The sequence below is a fragment of the Muscardinus avellanarius genome (genome assembly GCF_963383645.1).
Source record: "Muscardinus avellanarius genome assembly, chromosome: 11".
NCBI lineage: Eukaryota > Metazoa > Chordata > Mammalia > Rodentia > Gliridae > Muscardinus > Muscardinus avellanarius.
Genome location: NC_137797.1, coordinates 16,705,637 through 16,724,390, shown reverse-complemented (window position 1 = coordinate 16,724,390; position 18,754 = coordinate 16,705,637). Strand labels below are relative to the sequence as shown.

General features: G+C 48.3%; 1 protein-coding gene across 3 annotated transcripts in view; it reads left to right on the top strand.

Annotated features, from left to right (window-relative positions):
• Nucleotides 1-18,754, top strand: part of RFX4 (regulatory factor X4) — a gene marked incomplete at both ends in the record, with an annotated part of 160,628 nt that overhangs the window by 109,578 nt on the left and 32,296 nt on the right. For all 3 annotated transcript variants that reach the window (XM_080706411.1, XM_080706410.1, XM_080706412.1), the window contains 5 exons: nt 6,972-7,072; nt 9,036-9,094; nt 12,418-12,562; nt 14,973-15,067; nt 15,694-15,811. In XM_080706411.1, the coding sequence (XP_080562537.1) occupies nt 6,972-7,072; nt 9,036-9,094; nt 12,418-12,562; nt 14,973-15,067; nt 15,694-15,811 (518 nt within the window). The remainder of the gene's footprint in view (nt 1-6,971; nt 7,073-9,035; nt 9,095-12,417; nt 12,563-14,972; nt 15,068-15,693; nt 15,812-18,754) is intronic.

Below are 18,754 nucleotides of genomic sequence, written 5' to 3'. Positions count from 1 at the left end.
CAGTCTAGGGAGCGAGATGAGGGGGGAGGAGGGCCGAGGAAGGAGGGCTGGCTGCTGTGAACCCCATGGAGGAGAGAATGCCCAGTAGGAGTGATGATCAGGCATAGCAGATGCTGGGTGGTGGGGGAGCGGCCTGGGGCTCTGGGAGGCATCTCTCAGGTGATCAGGACAGCAGCTCTCACCTGCCATGACCCCAAAGCAAAGCCGTGGAATGTTTAGATTACCCCTAAAAGACTACAGACCCAAATTCCTAGTCCCAAAAATAGAATCTTTTCTGGGCTGAATTCCTCCCCACGTCTCTTCAGTTTAATAAAAGCAAACACTTGCACACAGCAAAACCCTCCGCAGTCCTGTGCCCAAAGGCCAGCCCCCTGCTCCGTGTCCTGCATGTCAGGCCTGGAGCAGCCCTCCCACCCTGCACTGTCACTCACCCACTTCTCTACACTGTGGCCTCTGTCAAAAGCAGCCAGATAGTCCACGAGGTCTTCTCACTCAGAAGTCAGGTCCGGTGTGTGGGTGATGGGTACCGTTTCTGAACATTGACTGTATGACACACGGAATCCTTTGGTTCACTTCACGTTCAACATTCAGGAAGCCCCTGGCATGTGCCGCGTACCCTGCAAGGCACAGGGGTCCTTAGCTTCCTTTTGTTTTTTTCATAAAGATACCCTTGATTTCTTCCTTGCCTACTATGTCCACATTCACTCACCAGGAAAGTCTGTGGGCACCAGCCACCTTCAAAATATTTATTTATTTGTTTGTTTGTTTATTTTTGTAAAACTGGGAATTGAACCCAGGGGCACTCTAACTCCAAGGTATACCCCCAGCCCTATTTTTTTATCCCTTATTTTGAAACAGGGTCTCACTAAGTGGCGGAGGGCCTCACTAAGTAGCTGAGGCTGGCCATGAACCTGCAATCCTCCTGTCTCAGCCTCCCAAGTATTGGGATTATAAGCATGTGCCACCACACCCGGCTCACCTTCAAAATATTTAAATCTCACCCAAGGGCCATTCCCACCATCACCAGTCTTGTCCAGAGTTCACTTTTGCCTGGATTATTGCAATAACAACCAGACAAGGCTCTCTGCTCTGTCCTTGCCTTCCCCACAGCTGACAGACATCACAGAAGCCAAAGTAGTCTTTTAAAAATATATAGCAGCATCGAGAGCATTGAGACAGTGAGGGAGCTGAGAGGGCGGGAGCTGGGTGATCGGAAATACTAGAGTCAACACTTACACAGACCCTTGAAGCTGGTACGGGAATAAATCACGCCACTGTTGGGGCAAGAGCTTTCCAGGCAGAGGAAACCACAAGTTCAAAGCCCTAGCCAGGTAGGCAAGACCCTGGGGCGATGGGGAGAGAGAGAGGAGGCCTTCTAGGGGATGGAGCAAGCCAGGCAGGGGGAGGAGCGCAGTTGCAGATCAGAGGAGTTGGAGGAGAGGCATCCAGGGACTGGGGGCCATTCATTCATTCACTCCACTGAACATTTCTTACATGCCTACTGTGTGCCTGGTACTATGCCAATCACTGATAAGGAAACTGACACTCCCTGCCCTCTGCCTGGAGCATGCAGTCTAGTGAAAAAGATGGATGTTACTCAGAAAATCACACAAGTTAGTGCATGATCACAAACTATCACAGCCACAGGGCGTTTCGGGAACAGTAAGAGGGGACTCTGACCTGGTCTCAGGGGCTTCAGGGAAGGTCTTCCTATAGCAATGACATCTGGTCTGAGATGGGATGGGTGGGGGTGGGGGAATTGAACAGATAAAGAAGGAAGAAATGGTGAAATGCTCCCAAAGGCCCTGATGGGGAGAGGCCAGGGGGCTCAAATGGGACTGCAGAAGAAAGAGCAAGGTGGGGCAGGAGCGGAAAGAAAGCAAGAGCATGGGCCATGCAGGCTATGGTGAATGTTTGGGCTGCTTGATTCAAAAAATATGTGAAAGGACTTTCAGAGGATGAAACAAAAAAAGTCCCTTTCACAATGTGATGGAGAGGAGACAGGAGAGCAGGTGGACTCGGGAAGCTAAAGTCGTGGTCCAGGCGAGACGATAGCTTGGACGAGGGAGGAAAGTGAATGAGCTTGAGAGTGACCCGGAGACCTGACTCAGCAACACCTGGTAACAGGATAAGAGACGGAGCCAGCTCATCTAATGGATGCACTAAAGGAGGAACAAGAAGACATTGTGATCCTCATGATGAGATGCACAGGCAGCAGCACAGGGCCAACTACCAAGTTTCCGAGCCTAAAATATCATAGCTGAACCTGAATCAAGCCTTTAGACCTGCCAGGAAGCTTGCAGGACACACACGTAGGTTAAATGGCACCGGAAGGAAGTGATGGACCACATCAGAGCATGGGATGTCCATCCCAGGGAGCCGGTAACCTGATGCTGCCAATAAGCCGATGACACCAAATAGAATAAAAAACAGGCTAAAGTAGTTGAACAAGGCAGTGTCATATTTTGCATGCTATACGTAGACTTTGATTGGATCCCTGATTCAAACAAACTAAAGGATGTCTTTGAGAGAGCTAGAGAAATTCTAATATAGACTGGGCTTTAGATGGTGTTAGGGAATTAATTACTGATCATTCTGCTAGGATGATCATGTAATGGCATGATGGTTTTAAATGCACACGTGTGTGTATACACATACATGTTTAAACTTTGTGAGTTAGAAATGCACAGGAAGTTTTAGGAGGTGAATGACATCATGAGTTTGCTTAAAACACTTCAGAAAAAAATGGCATGTAATAAACTAGCAAAATATCACTAATTGCCGGGTACGGTGGTACAGTCCTGTATCCCGGTACTTGGGAGGCCAAGGCAGAAGGATCACAGGTCTGAGGCGAGGATAGCCCTCAGCAACTTAGCGAGACCCTCTGCAACTCAGCAAGACCCGATTTCTTCTTTTTTCTTATATTTTTCTTTCTTTCTTTCTTTCTTTCTTTCTTTCTTTCTTTCTTTCTTTCTTACTCTTCTTCTTCTTCTCCTTCTTCTTCTTCTTCTTCTTCTTCTTCTTCTTCTTCTTCTTCTTCTTCTTCTTCTTCTTCTTCTTCTTCTTCTTCTTCTTCTTCTTCTTCTTTTTGTGGTACTGGGGGTGGAATCCAGAGGCTTTCTACTTGCGGGCGTGCTATACTCCTAGACGTATTTTATATTTTATTTGGAAACAGGGTCTCACTAAGTTGCTGAGAGCCTAAGTAGCTGAGGCAGACTTCGAACCTGTGCGATCCTCTTTTCTCAGCCTCCCAAGTGCGAGGATTACAAGCGTGCGCCACCACACCCGGCTAGCAAGACCCTATGTCAAAAGAATTGAAGCTGGGTCATGGGTACTTGGAGTTTGGTTCTATAATCCTATCTTGGGGGTATATTTGGAATTTTTCATAACAAATTAAAACATCATGGAAGGAGCCGGGCATAGTGGTGCATGGTTGTAATCCCAGTGCTTGGGAGGCTGAGACACGAGGATCACACAGGTTTGAAGCCAGCCTCAGAAACTTAGTGAGGCTCTCAGCAACTTAGTGAGCCCCTGTTTCTAAATAAAGTATAAAAAAATAGGTCTGGGAGTATATAGCGCAGACGTAGAAAAGCCCCTGGGTTCCACCCTCAGTAGCACACACACACACAAAAAAAACATCATGGAAGGTGGACTTTTGCTCTGAAATGGAGAATACGAGAAAAGAACCACGTCTGAGGGGAAAATCGGGAGTTCATTTTAGACATGCTGAGTTTGATGTGCCCTTGGGACTTGTTAATAGAGCTGTCATCTACACAGTGGGCCTGGCTTTGAAGGATCTCGTGCCAGAGATGTAACAGCGAGTATAGATGGTGGTGGAAGCTGTAGGTTGGAGAAATTACTGAACCAGAGGAATGAAGCTTAATGAGAAGAGGGCCCATGCCTAGACCTGCACAGCTGGAGGATGCAGTGGCCAGGTTGAGGGTGGTGAGCTCTGTGACTGGCAGCAGCGGGGGTGAGGAGGAAGGGGGCCACGGCTGCCAAGGGAAACCAGGGCTTCCAAGAGGACGGGGCACCAGGGCTGAGTGCTACCAAGACGTCATGCAGGACAAGGACCAAGGCGGGTCCTCTGGGTTTGCTGCCACCAACGGAGCTTGCTGCCTAGGTGACAGCTGTTTAGGCTGAGGAGCAGGAGTGAGGTGAGGAGTGGATGGGAGCACAAAGGGATAAAGAGCCCAGACAACTCCTTGAAGAAGTATGTCTGTGCCAGGCGTGGTAACGCACACTTGTAATCCCAGTGTTTGGGAGGCTGAAACACGAGGATCATGGTTTGCAGCCAGCCTCGGCTACTTAGTGAGATCCTCAACTTAGTGAGATCCTATTTTAAAATAAAAAATAGGCCTGGGAGCCGGGCATGGTGGCGCACGCTTGTAATCCCATCACTCGGGAGGCTGAGACTGGAGGATCGCGGTTCGGGGTTCGTGGACAGCCTCAGCTACTTAGTGAGGCCCTCTGCAACTCAATGAGACCTGGTTTCAAAATAAAAAATAAAAAATAGCGCAGAGGGTGTAGCACAGAGGTTGAATGCCCCTGGGTTCCATCACCAGACCTGCAAAAAAATAAATAAAAAATAAAGAATACAAAATAGGGCAAGGGGTGTAGCTTGGAGGTCAAATGCCCCTGGGTTCCATCCCCAGACCCACCCACACACAAAAAAATAGACCTGGGGATTTAGCTCAGAGGTGGAATGCCCTGAATTCAATCCCCAGTACCATATATATATACATATATATATATAGTCTGTGAGGTGGAGAGTATGGTACATGGTATCTGGAGGACATACAGTTGAGGAACTAAGAGTTTTCATTTTATCTTACTTTGCTTTTTAAGGAGAATCAGTGTTGAATGCATTAAAATGATGAGAGGAATGGTTCAGTAGAAAGGGATAGATGCATAGACAGGAGAGGGGACGGTCATAATATAAGTTCCTGAAAAGCATGTGATGTGATGTGATGCGGGTGGGCTAGCCTTGGGACCAGAGGCAGGACCACTCTGTGGTTCTGTTTGGAAGATGGAAGGTGACCCGTGCAGGTGGCAGGATGTTGACGATGCTCTTCCCTTGTGGGATTTGTTTCCCTGAGAAGTAAGGGGTGTGCCTCCTAAGGTGTGGAAGGGAGTCAAGGGTTGGAGGCGTGGCAGTATTGAAGATTAGAGTTAGTCGTGGAAAGGAAAGAGTGCGTTAACAGAGAAAAATGGTTGGCATGCCCAGTGGGGTAGAGGTTGTTGATCATGATCTGACGGTAGAGAGAGGACCATGGCTGCACAAGTGTCATTAGTTGAAGGCAAGGATGGTATAGATCTCCAGGGGGAGAGGTCCCCGTGTGTACCACAGCTAAGGAGGACTTCACAGAGCAACCCAGGCCTCGGGCTGTGAGCAGATGATTTTGGTGGCGAGAATGTGAAAATGGCATTGAATGTCTTCTCAACTCCAAACTCCCACCCCACATGACAACCTACTCTTCCCTTCAATGCTAGGCACCTCTAGCCCCAGCTCCTCCCACTTCCTGTCTTAGGATGCTCTTTGACTCTCCAAATCTCAAAAGTTTCAAGGCACACATAGTAGGGCTGTTCGCAAATTTTATTATTTTTTTTATAGTACTGGGGATTGAACCCAGGAGCATTTACCTCCAAGTTACACCCCCAGCCTCATTATTATTATTATTGTTATTGTTATCATTATTTATTTTGTTTTGTTGGGTTTTTTGTTTTGTTTTGTTTTGTTTTGTTTTGGTGGTACTGGGGTTTCTGGAAACTTTTAAATGGTTGTCTTACTCTGGGCTACACTCCCAGACCTGTTTTATTTTATTTTATTTTCTGGGTCTGGGATGGAACCCAGGGGCATTTGACCTCCGAGCTACACACCCTGCCCTATTTTTTATTCTTTATTTTGAAACCGGGTCTCACTGAGTTGCAGATGGCCTCACTAAAGTAGCTGAGGCTGTCCGCGAACCGCGATCCTCCAGGTCTCAGCCTCCCAAATGCTGGGATTATAAGCGTGCACCACCACGCCTAGCTTCCCAGACCTATTTTATATTTTTATTTAGAAGCAGGGTCTCTTGAGCCAGCGCAGCTGGCTTCGAACCTGCGCAATCCTCCTGTCTCCGCCTCCCAACGCGGGGAGCCTCACTAAGTAGCTGGGGCCATAAACCTGCGATCCTCTGGCTCAGCCTCCCAAATACTGGAATTACAAATGTGGGCCATTAAGGGCGGCTAAGTTTGCAAATGTTAAAATACACTGTTGCTTCCCAGTGTCTGCCACATGGTAAGAGTTTGGTAAACTGGGTGGGCAGGCATCTATGCATGCTGCAGACATGGTGTTTCTGCTTGGCTGAGGGGCTTAGACAAGAGTGGGCTTTGACAGCTTGAGGAGGGAGGCCAACTGCAAAACGGTGTTCTTAGGCCATGGCTCACTGCCTTCCTTCCCATACAAGTCTCTTCAAAAACACAGAGCAGCCGGGCGTGGTGGTGCACGCTTTTAATCCCCGCACTTGGGAGGCTGAGACAGGAGGATTGCACAGGTTTGAAGCCAGCCTCAGCTACTTAGTGAGGCTCTCAGCAACTTAGTGACACCCTGTTTCCAAATATAAAATGGGTCTGGGAGTATAGCCCGGAGGTAGAAAGCCTCTGGGTTCCACCCCCAGTAACACCAAAAAAAACAACAACAACAACCACAGAGCATGTATTGCTTACCCACCCAAAGAGCGCTGGGTGCTGCCTTCTCTCACAGTGGGGCTTGTCCCCACAGTTGTGCCTGTGAACCCATGTTGGCACCAATTAGTCCCTGCCCGTGCCTACCAGCTCTCTGCCAAACTCGGGTTGTACCTGCTTTGTCCCTGAGCTGCTAAGGTGATAGCAACCGGGACATGGTTAGGGGATCTTAAACCCCTCTAGGGCCTACTGGGGTGACTGGGCAAGACGTGGAACACTTACAAAAGCATCCTTTCTCTTTTCAGCTTAACTCAGGTGATTCGAAAGTTTGCCAAGCAGCTGGATGAGTGGCTGAAAGTGGCTCTCCACGACCTCCCGGAAAATTTGCGAAACATCAAATTTGAATGTGAGTACTGAGTCTGTTAGGTTGTTGATAAAATAAGAACAGCTGCCCTGCATCATCTGCCCGCAAGCGCCAGCGCTATTGCTGAGTACTTTATGTGCACTGGCTTATTTAATCCTTAGAGAATTCTGGTTATTGTGGGTGGCCCACCTCTTCTTTTAGATGCAGTAAGTACCAGACAGGACTTTGTCCCAGCCTCTGTGTCTGACACCAAAGTTTCTGTCCATCGCCACCATATTCCTTATTTCACTGAATCCTCGCATCACCTCTGGGATGTAGGAAATCCTGTCCTTATTCTGAAGATGAGACTCTGAGAGGCAAAGAAACGTCCCCAAAGCCACACAGCCCCACAGCTGGCGAATCAGAGCTAGGAATCAAATCGAGGTCTGTGCGACCTCAGAGTTCTGAGATTTCCTTGAAGCTCCTGCCCACACAATGGTGATAGCGGGAGACGCAGAAGAGCTGAAGGGCTTCACGTATTCTCTGCCTAATTACAAAGCCAAATTAATATTTCTCATCAGGGCCTGGGGCTGTGAACCCTTGCCGAGCTTTGCCTGCCTCCTTCCCCCGCGTCAGCCTCGCCGCAGAAATCGGCTTCTGTTTTTCTGTCTCTGTGTCTCTACTTGTATCAAGACTCGTGTGCCGCTCATTTGTTGCTATTAAACAAAGATGAAATGATTTTAAGTAAAACAAGGTTTTAAAATATATGTTCCTTAAGGCCCCATTTGAATACAGCTTGCTATTCTTGCCCCAAATAAGTGCCCGGGTAAGGAAAAGGAGTGCGATCAAATTACCCTCTCTGCAGGCAAAGGAGCCCTTTCAGACGTGCTCGAGGCCGCCTGCGGTGCCCCTCACCTATTGATAAAGCCCGCTTTATTTCACAGCTCTCAGTTCTTTTCTTTTCTCCAGCACTAAATTCCACATCACAAAGTTAAAGAAAAAGTAATTAAGAAGAAGGATTAACAATTGATCGGCCTGGAAAATTAGAAGTTCATCTGCTCTCCCCCTTCCATCCCCGTGCCTCTACCCCGTACTCTTATTTTTCAAACCACACCACCTCTGAGTACAAATTAGAATAATCCTGGGTAAATATCTGGCTATTTCTTGACCGGTTCAGAAATTAATGAGAAGAATGCCCCGTGCCCATTTTAATTACGCTGACAAAACAGACCAGTTCAAAGTGGGCAGCCAGGGGGGTTTTAGGATCGTCCACCTGCACTAGAGGAAAGGTTCTTCCCAGGGAGCCTGGGAGTGCATTTGGAGAATGTGCGAGGGGGTGGAAACCAACACCACTCCAAACTGTAAGGCTCGGGAATAAGGAAGACCTTGGGCTGGCACATGTCTTGTCTGCCTCAAAAGGCCACAGCTAAAAGGTCACCTCACGTCACATCATCAGCCTAAGATGTTGGTGTCAGAAATAAGAGCTTTTCCTAAAGCCTTTGACCATCAAACAGGCTATGAAAATCATCTTGTAAAGATGACCGATTATGCATGCAAAGCCGCATTGCAAGATGCAGACTGGGGTTCCTCTCTCGAAGCACCCCCCGAGCCTCCACACGCCACTGCGGCTCAATCAGGGCTTCCTATTAGACGTACTACTTTTTAAGGGGGCTTCTTCAAAGCTTCCTTTTGATTTCTGCAATTATTTATGAGAAGTGATCGAGCTTGCAATTAGCGAAATGAAAGACAAGTAAATAATTGCTTTTACTCACGGTTGATTGACGCCACCATTTCTCACACCTGCAAGTGTGTGGTATGTGCCTGACCGCGAAATCTGTACCCCAAATATCGCCATTAGGAAATAGCTGTCGAAGCCCACAAGGAGAACAAAGGATTCAGTGGGTGCGTGAAATGGGGGCGGGTGGGGAGGCGGATTTAGGCAAAATAAGAAAATCTGCCCCCGGTAGATCCAAGGTAGGATCATAAAGCGTCCAAATATTTCAGCCTAACTCTTTTCTTCTTGCAGTGTCGAGAAGGTTTTCCCAAATTTTGAGACGACAAACATCGCTAAATCATCTTTGCCAGGTAGCTGTCCCCTGTTATGTGTGTTAACCTCTGCCGGGTCATTGCAAACTCGGGGCAAATCCAGGAGAACAACTTTCTGTGGCAACCGCCTGGTCATGTAACAGGCGTGCTATTATGTTTAATTTCTACCTATAAGGAATAAAAACACTTGACAATAACTTATATTAGCTCATATATAAAAATCATTTCTGACATCACTTGCCCTTAATTCTTTCCCATAGGTTCTAGATCCATAATCATGCATTTCCCTTAAGTAAATTGGAGGTTTGGGGCCACTGTGGACCTTCAGGGGCACAGGCTTCCTTGTGGTGTGGGGTTGTTAGCCACGGCCTCTCTGTCCTCCGGCCACCAGATGCCAGCAGCCCCCCACCCACCCCCAGCGCAACAAGTGAGAGTGCCAGTGCAGCCTGGAGCGTCCGATCTCTCCCCTGAGCCAGCGAGTCAAATAACTCCAACAGAGAGACAGGATGGGCAGTGTGTTGTGTTGTCCCAAAGACTTCAAAGCCACTCAGCAAATTAATTATTTGCCCGGTTTTGTTCAGTTTTTTCCAGATTGGTATTATTTTTAGTACAAAAGTGACATGTACTTACTATAAAAAGTTAAGACATGAAATTTCATAAACTAAAAGTGGACTGATCCCATCCCATGCCCCATCTACTCTGTAGTTAAAACTTGATGGCATAGAGCTGCGTTTCTATTCATTCTGAACCTTAATGAAGGGCATCAGTGTCTGTTGAGGCCGCCCATTAACACCACATTCAAGGACTAATTAGGTGCTGTTGGTTTGGGGTTGGTGCTGGTTATTCAAGGTCAAGGTGGGAGGAAGGTTTTCTAGTTTCTTGAGTTGCCTCAAGGAAGACTCCAAGTCAGAAATCTAGGAAGCGTGAAAGTCCTGCTCCAGGTGCGAAGGGCTCAGGACAGAGGGAACCCTTTAGACTCCTGCAGACTGCCGCATAGGTTACAGCCGGGCATTGTGTGGGGAACAGGGACGGGGCAGAGCCCGACAGATGGATGGGATTCGGGGAAGGAAATGAGCATCAGCAGAACAAATGCCGCCTTATTTCTGAGAGCGTAGCCAGCCCGGCCCTCTGGTTCTCTTCTCCTGTTTGGAAAAACCAATCTGTCAGGGGACACTGATGTGATTTCAGTGGCTCCCTCTGGGGCTGAGATAGGCTAGGAAGAACTTTGCCCCTCCAATGCCCACGTAGATAAAAGCATCCATACCTATGCTACTGTGTGTTGCACAAGTATGCGTACGCGTGCACACATACACGCACATTCCCTCTCCACTCTCCACACATAGACAGAATGCATTTTAATTGGCAGCTGTCAGACACATCCTCATCCTGGGGTTAGGACAAGAAATGAAACATATGGAACATCTGAGCTAATCTTCCAGCGAGCTTTCCTCGACACGTACACACAGAACAGATCAGACCAAATAAGATCCAACTGAAGGCTCGCCCCAATGCTTAGACCTGAGATTCACATACCAGGCTCTTTCAGATACACGAAGCCCACAAGCCACTCACGGCTCAGCCTGTTATTCCCAGAAGTCTGCACGTCAGACACTATGCTTAGTGCTATCTGCCCTCAGCAGAAGACAAAAAAAGTAAACCAAAAATATAACTGTGTTTGGCCAAGTATGGTGGCACATGCCTCTGATCCAGTACTTAGAAGACTGAGACAGGAGGATCACAGGTTCAAGGCCATCCTCAGCAACTCAGTGAGACCCTCGGCAACTTAGCAAGACCTTGTTTGAAAATGAAAAATTAAAAGGGCTGAATTGTAGCTCAGGGGCAGAATGCCCCTGGGTTCAATACCCCATACCAAGAAAAAGGTTACTATTATGAAGGGAACAGGATGGAAAAGAAGGGTAATAAGGCATAGCTTAAAATGTGGCCAGAGAAGGCTTCTTTTATGGGTGTGACATGCAAGCCGGTCATGGTAGTGGGACTGTTGGGACAAGGCAGGAGAAGAATGACCTATACAGAGGGAAACACCATGTGCAAAGGCCCTGAGATGTCAACAGGATCTCTGCAAAGAGATCTGACCTAAGTCTTCGCGGCTGCTCTGCTGTGCTCTGACTCCCGCACTGAGCTCTGTTCTTTCCAAACATGACCTCAAGGGGCCCTCAACAGCAGCCCTCCTAGTATGTAGGTACTGTTACCTCTCCTGCCTGTCTGCCTGCCTCAAATCAATGAGGTGAACTCGGCATGTTTGAATCCAGAAACCTGACCTTTACCTTCAGTTGCCTTCATTATCATTAAAGATGGATGCTATTTGTATATTCATAGATTCTAGGCCTCTCTGGCCTTCAAAGAGTTCTCCAGCTATTAAGTAGGATTTTCCTTGTGCTCAAGACAGCCTGGGGTTAACGGATTGTTGGTATTCACCGCTGCCTAGAAATTCACATGCATTACATGACTGACAATGTCCTTGCATATTTTAAGTATTTTTATTTGAAAACATGCAAGTAGAGGAAATGAACCTGGATGTTTTCCTTTGCTATTATTGATATTGTTCCAAATGTCGTTCCAACTAGTAAGTTTAAGTTCACTAATGAGAGTTTAAGGCTGAGGAAGTCATAGCTTTAAAAGGAAATTACATGCCCCCCCCACACACACACACACTACTGAGTCTTCTGTCGTAGTTTCCTTCTTCCTCCATCTCAACTCATATTTATTTAAACCATCCTAGTTATATTAAAAACACAAAAGCAGAGCATGGCAGCTTAAAATGCTTTAGGAGACATCCACACGGCGGGAGTTGGGTCAGGGCTGAACGGGTGACGCGTGCGCGTCTCCGCCCTCTTGTCTTCCATTAAGACCTATGACTATAATGCACCAATAAAAAATAAAGAAAAAGAGTGCATTTGTATGGAAAGCACACATTTGAAATTTCTCCCAAAGGCCAGGCAGGGGTAGCAGGAACATTTTCTGAACCCGACCCTCTGGCTTGTCAGGTACTAGAGACACCGGGGGCCCCCTACCCACAGGCTTACGGCAGAAAGCTGACAGATCTCTGGGCTTCGCCCCATTGTTTAATGGGGTCAGGACCAGAGGGGCTGGAAACAACAGGGTCTGGCCCGGCCCAGGTCGCCTTGGAGAGAGCAGAATGAGGAGAGCCACAGGAGAAAAGAGTGTCCTGCCTTCTGAGTTGTGGTGTCATTGGCTGCTGTCTGGAAATGGAGTTTTCCTGAGTTTCCAAGTCGTTTACAAGGTGCCGTCTGCAGATCCATTAAAAAGGCGTAAGAGGAAACAACAGGAGGGTTTTAACCTAACAAGCCATGGGCTAACGAGTTGATTGGATTGGATTCCAGGCGTCCCGGACAGTGATCCACAGCGCAGACATCACGTTCCAGATGCTGGAGGACTGGAGAAACGTGGACCTGAACAGTATCACCAAGCAAACCCTGTACACCATGGAGGACGCCCGCGACGAGCACCGGAGGCTCATCGTCCAGTGTAAGCCGCGGCGGTCCTCTCCTGTCTTGCTTCTTTTAAAAAAGTTTTTAATTTCAATTTTAATTTTTAATTTGTTGGTCCTGGCAATTGGGGCTCAGAGGCATTCTACCTCCGAGCTACACCCCCAGCCCTACTTTTTATTTTTGAAACAGGGTCTCGCTAGGCTGATGAGAATCTCACTACTTGCTGAGGCGGTTCTCGAACTTACGATCCTCCGGTCTCAGCCTCCCAAAGACTGGGATTACGAGTGCACGCTGCCATGCCTGGCTTAGTTTTGCTTTCTCAAGAAAGAAAATGTATCGTGCTCTATATCTGAGTGACATTCCCACCCTGTTCTCCCTGGATCCCATCCGTATTGTCGCCCTTAAATGGGCGGCCTAGACAGGAGGGCTAATTGACTTAGGGGACATGTGTCAACACAGCTGGTGCCGTTGGGCAGCACACAATGTCATGCGAAGGACCCTTCACGTGACCCCGAATGCCACACATACCTCCATGGCGGTGACCCACAGAACAAGAAGGGAGCGTGTTGCCTGTGTCGGTGTGCATCAGCCTGGAGTGGCCTGGGTTTCAGCGGAAAGTCACGTGACCTAGCGGCCCACCTATCGGCAGGGGGAACTTTCAGTTGCACCCGTGTTTGAGAATGGGGAGGAGGAGGAGGATTTACTTCTGCGAACCATGTTCACGTACATGTGGACAAAGACTTCCAACACGCAGGCAGGGTGTACTGCTCGGAATACTGCCCCGATGCAGGCAGGTGGCTTGCTCTGGGTAGAAAAGGTGCAGGAGAGGGCCAGGGAACGCTCTCCATGGCTAGGTGTCCACCCAAGGCATCCCTGCAGCTCTCTGGGGCTCACAGACCCCCTCTGAGCCCTGGTGGGCCCTCTTTTCCCCTGCCTTTGGGTGAGACAGGAGCTTGAGGGAGGGAGGGTGGGCCTGTGCTCCTTTCAAGGTCTCAGAGGGGTCCCACTGAGGGCAGGAGGAGCAGGCGAGGGCTGCTGCTTCTGCACCTTCTGTGCTGGTGAGTGGCCCTGTTCAGGAAGCTCTAGGGAGGCTGTTTCACCAGGAAGAGGGGCCTATTTGAAAAGGCCCAGCCCCACCTCCCCTGATTTTCTGGTTATGCCTTCTGTACTATGGTCTTAAGGGAAATCTCTCTCTAGCCATCCAGACTGGTCTGGTGGTGCTTCTAAACAAAGCCCCCCTGTGACATTCCTATTAACACTTTCCCTTTCTTCAAAGGCAAATGAGAGTGGGGAGTTGTGGTGCTGCCTGTAATCCGAGTCCTTGGGGGCTGATACAGGAAGATCACAGGTTCTAACGGGCCTCAGCAGCCTAGTGAGACCCTGTTTCAAACCAAAAAATAAAAAAGACCAGGAGTGTAGCTCGGAGGTAGAACACCCTTGGTTCAATCTCCAGTACCTTTTCCTGATCCCGACTGGAAAGTTAGGGGAGGACGTGACTCTGAGCACCCTAACAGCACTCAAGTACCTCTGGTCACTGTCCCTAGGGCCTCCCACTGGTCCTTGCTGAATGCCAGCTCGGGGCCAGGCTCTATAATAGGTGCTGGGCACGGAGTAGAGAGTAACCCAGACACTGCCCTTCCCACACAGAGCTCAGACTTAACAGCAAGGCAGAAGATGGACACGCACAATTATTGCGGTGGTTAATGTTAAAAAAAAAGAATTGAGCAATCAATTTACAAACCTGCTGCACCCTGCCAAGCAGGACAGTGCTGGGTGATGCAGTGCCAGGAAGGGGGCTTGAGGATGGGTACCAAGCCTGAGGCAAGTGGCCCCGCATGCGGCATCCCTTCCCCTCCCATCTAGATGGCTGGGAAGTCCCTGAACCACAGTGAACTGGCCCAAGAGAGTAGCAACGGCCCTGCCCACTCATCCCAGAAAGTATTTATTGGATAACTGCCATATCAAGAGAATGCACTAGATAAAAGAACATAGCCAAGAACTAGCAAGGAGACGTGCACATACCTAACTGTAACCCAAGGTTGATAATGATACGGTCAAAGCAGAATACAGCTCTTGACGAGTGCTAGAACAGAGAGGAGGACTGGCCACTCGGCTGGCAAAGGCTGTGGGGAAGGTTTAAAGGATTTCATCACAACTGGGTCATGGAGAACCAAACAGTAACTCAAGGGAAAGGACTCCGACTACAGCAAGGCAGGGATACTGGGGGACTGGCAAACTACAGCGAGTGGCCCCACTTCCAAGTGTTCACTGGCATGGAGGATCACTCTGGAAAGGCAAGTTGGCCCATTTGTTTTATAAAGCCTTGAATAGCCTGCTAAGATGCTGGAGTTTTATTTGCTGGGCCTCTGCCTTCCTCTGCTTCTTGAAAGTGTGCGTCTACTTAAACACAACCACAGTGAGGCGTGTGGGTTCTCCTTTGTTTACAGTGTACCAGGAGTTTGACCACCTCCTGGAGGAACAGTCGCCCATCGAGTCCTACATTGAGTGGCTGGACACCATGGTGGACCGATGCGTTGTCAAGGTTGGTAAGAATGCGGAGGGGGCTGCCTTGGGTTCCACAGCCCCACACCCGCCTTTATGAACATCCAGTTGACGCAGAGCCCATAGCCAGCCATGGAGCCCTGGGTACCAAGGGGAGGCCTGACCTAGCCGGGGCAGTGGAGGGTGGCATCCGAATCTTCCATCCCTGATTCAACTAGGTCAGCATCTCCTTTACCTATGGTTTACATTTACTCTTGGCATAATATTTAATTTTTGTTTTTTGGTGTTTTTTTTTTTTTAGTACCGAAGATTGAACCCAGGGACATTCTACCTCTTAGATACATCCCAAACAGTTTTGTTTTTTGTTTTGAAACAGGGTCTCACTTAATTGCCAAGGGCCGCACTAAGTTGTTGAGTCTGGCCTCAAACCTGAGATCCTCCTTTCTTAGCCTCCCAAGTGCTGGGATTACAGGCATACACGACCACTCCCAGCTAAAAATTTCATTTTTTTATAGTCTATTTTTGCTGCGAAAAACAAAGAGTCAAAAATCAATGTTCCATAGTATCCAGCTTGGAGACCCAATAGCCTTCCAGTCATTCTGCAAAGAGACAGTAATAAACGAAAGCTCACGATGACCATTAGTAAAGCCACTCACTTTCTTGTAGGTGGCTGCCAAGAGACAAGGGTCCCTGAAGAAAGTGGCCCAGCAATTCCTCTTGATGTGGTCCTGTTTTGGCACCAGGGTGATCCGGGACATGACCTTGCACAGTGCCCCCAGCTTCGGTAAGGCCGCCCCAGTCCTCTCCAAATCCTAACATGTCCTCTTTGGGACTCTGCCTACCAAATCCACCTGTGTGGAGCTAGCCATGGTCTGACTTGCAGTCTCCGCGGCCACAAGATCCTTGGTCTGAAATGAATGTGTCCTGGTGGGACGTGGATCGTCAGGACTTTGAGAGAGAGAGAGAGATGATATTGCATGCTAAGGTACAGTGGCAAAGTGTCCAATCCCAAAATGAGAGGGTCACAGACAGAAAGCGTCACTGGAGTTTAAAGGGGAATAAATAGTAGTGGCTGTGCGCCCTTTGGCCAGATGTCCCCAGTGACGGCTGCTTCCACGGGACTGTTCTGTAGAATCCCATAGTCATGGACTTCCCAAGAAACAGCACGTGAGGTGCCTCTCAGTGTAAACATTGGCAAATGCCTGACTCTCTTTTTTATTGACATGTTTTGCACTTTTCAAGTGATTGGCATTTTGTCACTCCAGGGTTTTTGTCACTCCAGGGGACAACCCACCCAAATCCTGATGGCCTGCTTTCTACCTAGCAGGCCTGAGATCTCTGCCCAGAAGCCCTGTCTCTGCAGACAGAAACCTAATCACCCAGTTGTGTGAAAGCTCTGCTACATTGTAGGGAAGTTTTCTCTCTTTTCCTGGAAAAAGTATGCACTGAGTCCAGGTATCATTAGCAAAGTGAGGTGGGACCTGTAGGCATTAATTATCTGGACACCCAGAATCCTCGCACTTCGACCTCCATTTACCATTTACCAGGCATTTTGGACTGTTGGTGTTGGTGAATTGCCTGGGCGATTGCTTCAGTTCTCTTTTACTTTGAAAGTAGACCTGTGGTTTCATTTCTCATTATCGCCAATTAAGCCAATGAGCTCTAGATTTCGCCCCGGGTTTAATGTGACCCTTTTCCATCAAGCTCTCTGCGGTCTTTGTCACCATTTCCCAGTTGTGCTATACAATGAGGTGTCAACGTGGCAAAAAACACAGAAGCGCTATTTTTCCTAAGCATCCCTGTCTGTGAAAGACTGTTTACCCACTCGGAGAAGCGTTTTGTTGTATTTTTCTTTAATCTTACCACTGCACCTCCCCATACCGTGGCTACAGATGGAAACGCTCTGGGGACTGCTACCTGGGCAGTGCCATCAGTCACAATTTTCTGATGACTTCCAGTTCAGCGTGCTTAGTGTTAGCACATGTTACCTCTAGCTCTGGAAAACCCATCTGTGCGTGACTGCTTTTGCTTAAGTCAACAGTTGAAAACTACTTGAGGTTTTTGTTGGTTTTTTTCATTGCTCCAATGCCAGAGATTCAACAATATCACACTCAAATGCACATGTACACATCCACAAAGCGAGCTTCCGCTTCTTGCTCTATCCCTTATTCCTCAATTTGCTGATTCATAAACTTAGCATACTAATGACTACCTCCCATTAGCCAGGGAAAGCAATCCGCTTTGCAGTATTCTTTGCAATTCATTTGTTGTTATCAAGTTAACAATCAATGTGAAAAAGGAAGTTTGGACAGTAGAACAATGAGGGTTTATGAATAGGTTGAATTTATTACTGAGAGGTATGTTTCCTTAAGATGTGTTTATTTCTTTTGGAACCACACCCTATTTAAGGATATGCTGGAAGCTTAGGCAAACAGGAAAAAAAAAAAGCAGCTAATCATTTAGAAAGGGAGAGAGAGAGAGAGAGATATTAACCCAATTTCACTTTTACAGTATTTTTCAACCTTGAATGGGTTGAAATAATACCTGTCTCCAAGTCCATTTAGAAAACTATCTGAAATGGTCCAGCTCATCTGACTCATTGTTGAGTTTTGCAGCTTGGGGTGACAGGCAAGTTGAAAGAAATTTGTGGCAGACAAAAGCCCAGCTCCCCCCTTTCTGCCTGTATATGTCAAAGACCCAGTTGGTGGCTGTGTTTGGGTCATGTGTTCCCTGTATGAAAACAGCTAATTAGGAAAAAGAGCCCTCTGTTCGCTGGCCCCCTCCCCCAGCCACGGGGGCCAGCTCTATATATCTTATAACCCCCGCCCAGTCCCGGTCCTCGGTGCCGTGAATGGGTGCGGGGCTTGTGTGCCAGCGTAGCAGGCCGACCACAGGGTCCCGTGGGGGATTCCAGCACCTCTTCCCAGAACAGACCCTTTCAAAGGTAGTTGACTCCTTTCTTCTCCTTAATTCCTTTTCACTCTTTTTCTCCCTAATTCCTTTTCACTGAAAGAGCCTATGCTGTGAATTAAAGTAGCCAGACTTCCCTTCTTTGCTGGAAGCAGTGGTTTCTGGCAAAATCAGTCGGCAAAGATAATAGACAATGAACGTTTAGTCCTGGTAGAGCTGAGCAAATTAAAGTTTCTCTTTGAAAACAAAAAGACCATGTTTTCAGCTGGTAGGTCTGATTTCAGTATAGGATACCTGGATCCCCAGTCGGCGCTGGGAATCTTGGCCCTCTTGTTCTGCATTTTCAGCCAGTGCCCGTGTATTTCACTCCTATGAACATCTGGAAGGCAACAATAGTCCTTAAGAGCTTGATCCTAAGGCAGCTTGGAAAGCACCCCGGCGTGACAGCGCAGGGGCAGGCTGTGCATTGCATCCACAGCCCACTCTCTTATGTGCTGTTTCCTGGACACGTGTTTTCTGGGCTAGCATCAAAGCTGCCCACTTGGGCAGAGCCTGGGAGGCCACATGGGCATCCGCCAGGGAACAGCTCCCAGACCGAGTGGCCATGACCCAGCTTTCAGATGGCTTCTCTATGCTCACATGCCTTGGCCTGGCTCTCTCTGAGGTCCCCATGTCATGCAGGCTCTCACCCAGGCAGGGATTGTCCCACCTGTATTCATTCAGTAGAGGAAGTGAAGGCCGAGAGAAGAGAGCATTTCTCTCTGGACTCCCAGCAAAGTGGCCGACTACTATGCCACCCTACCTGTTCTGCCTTTCT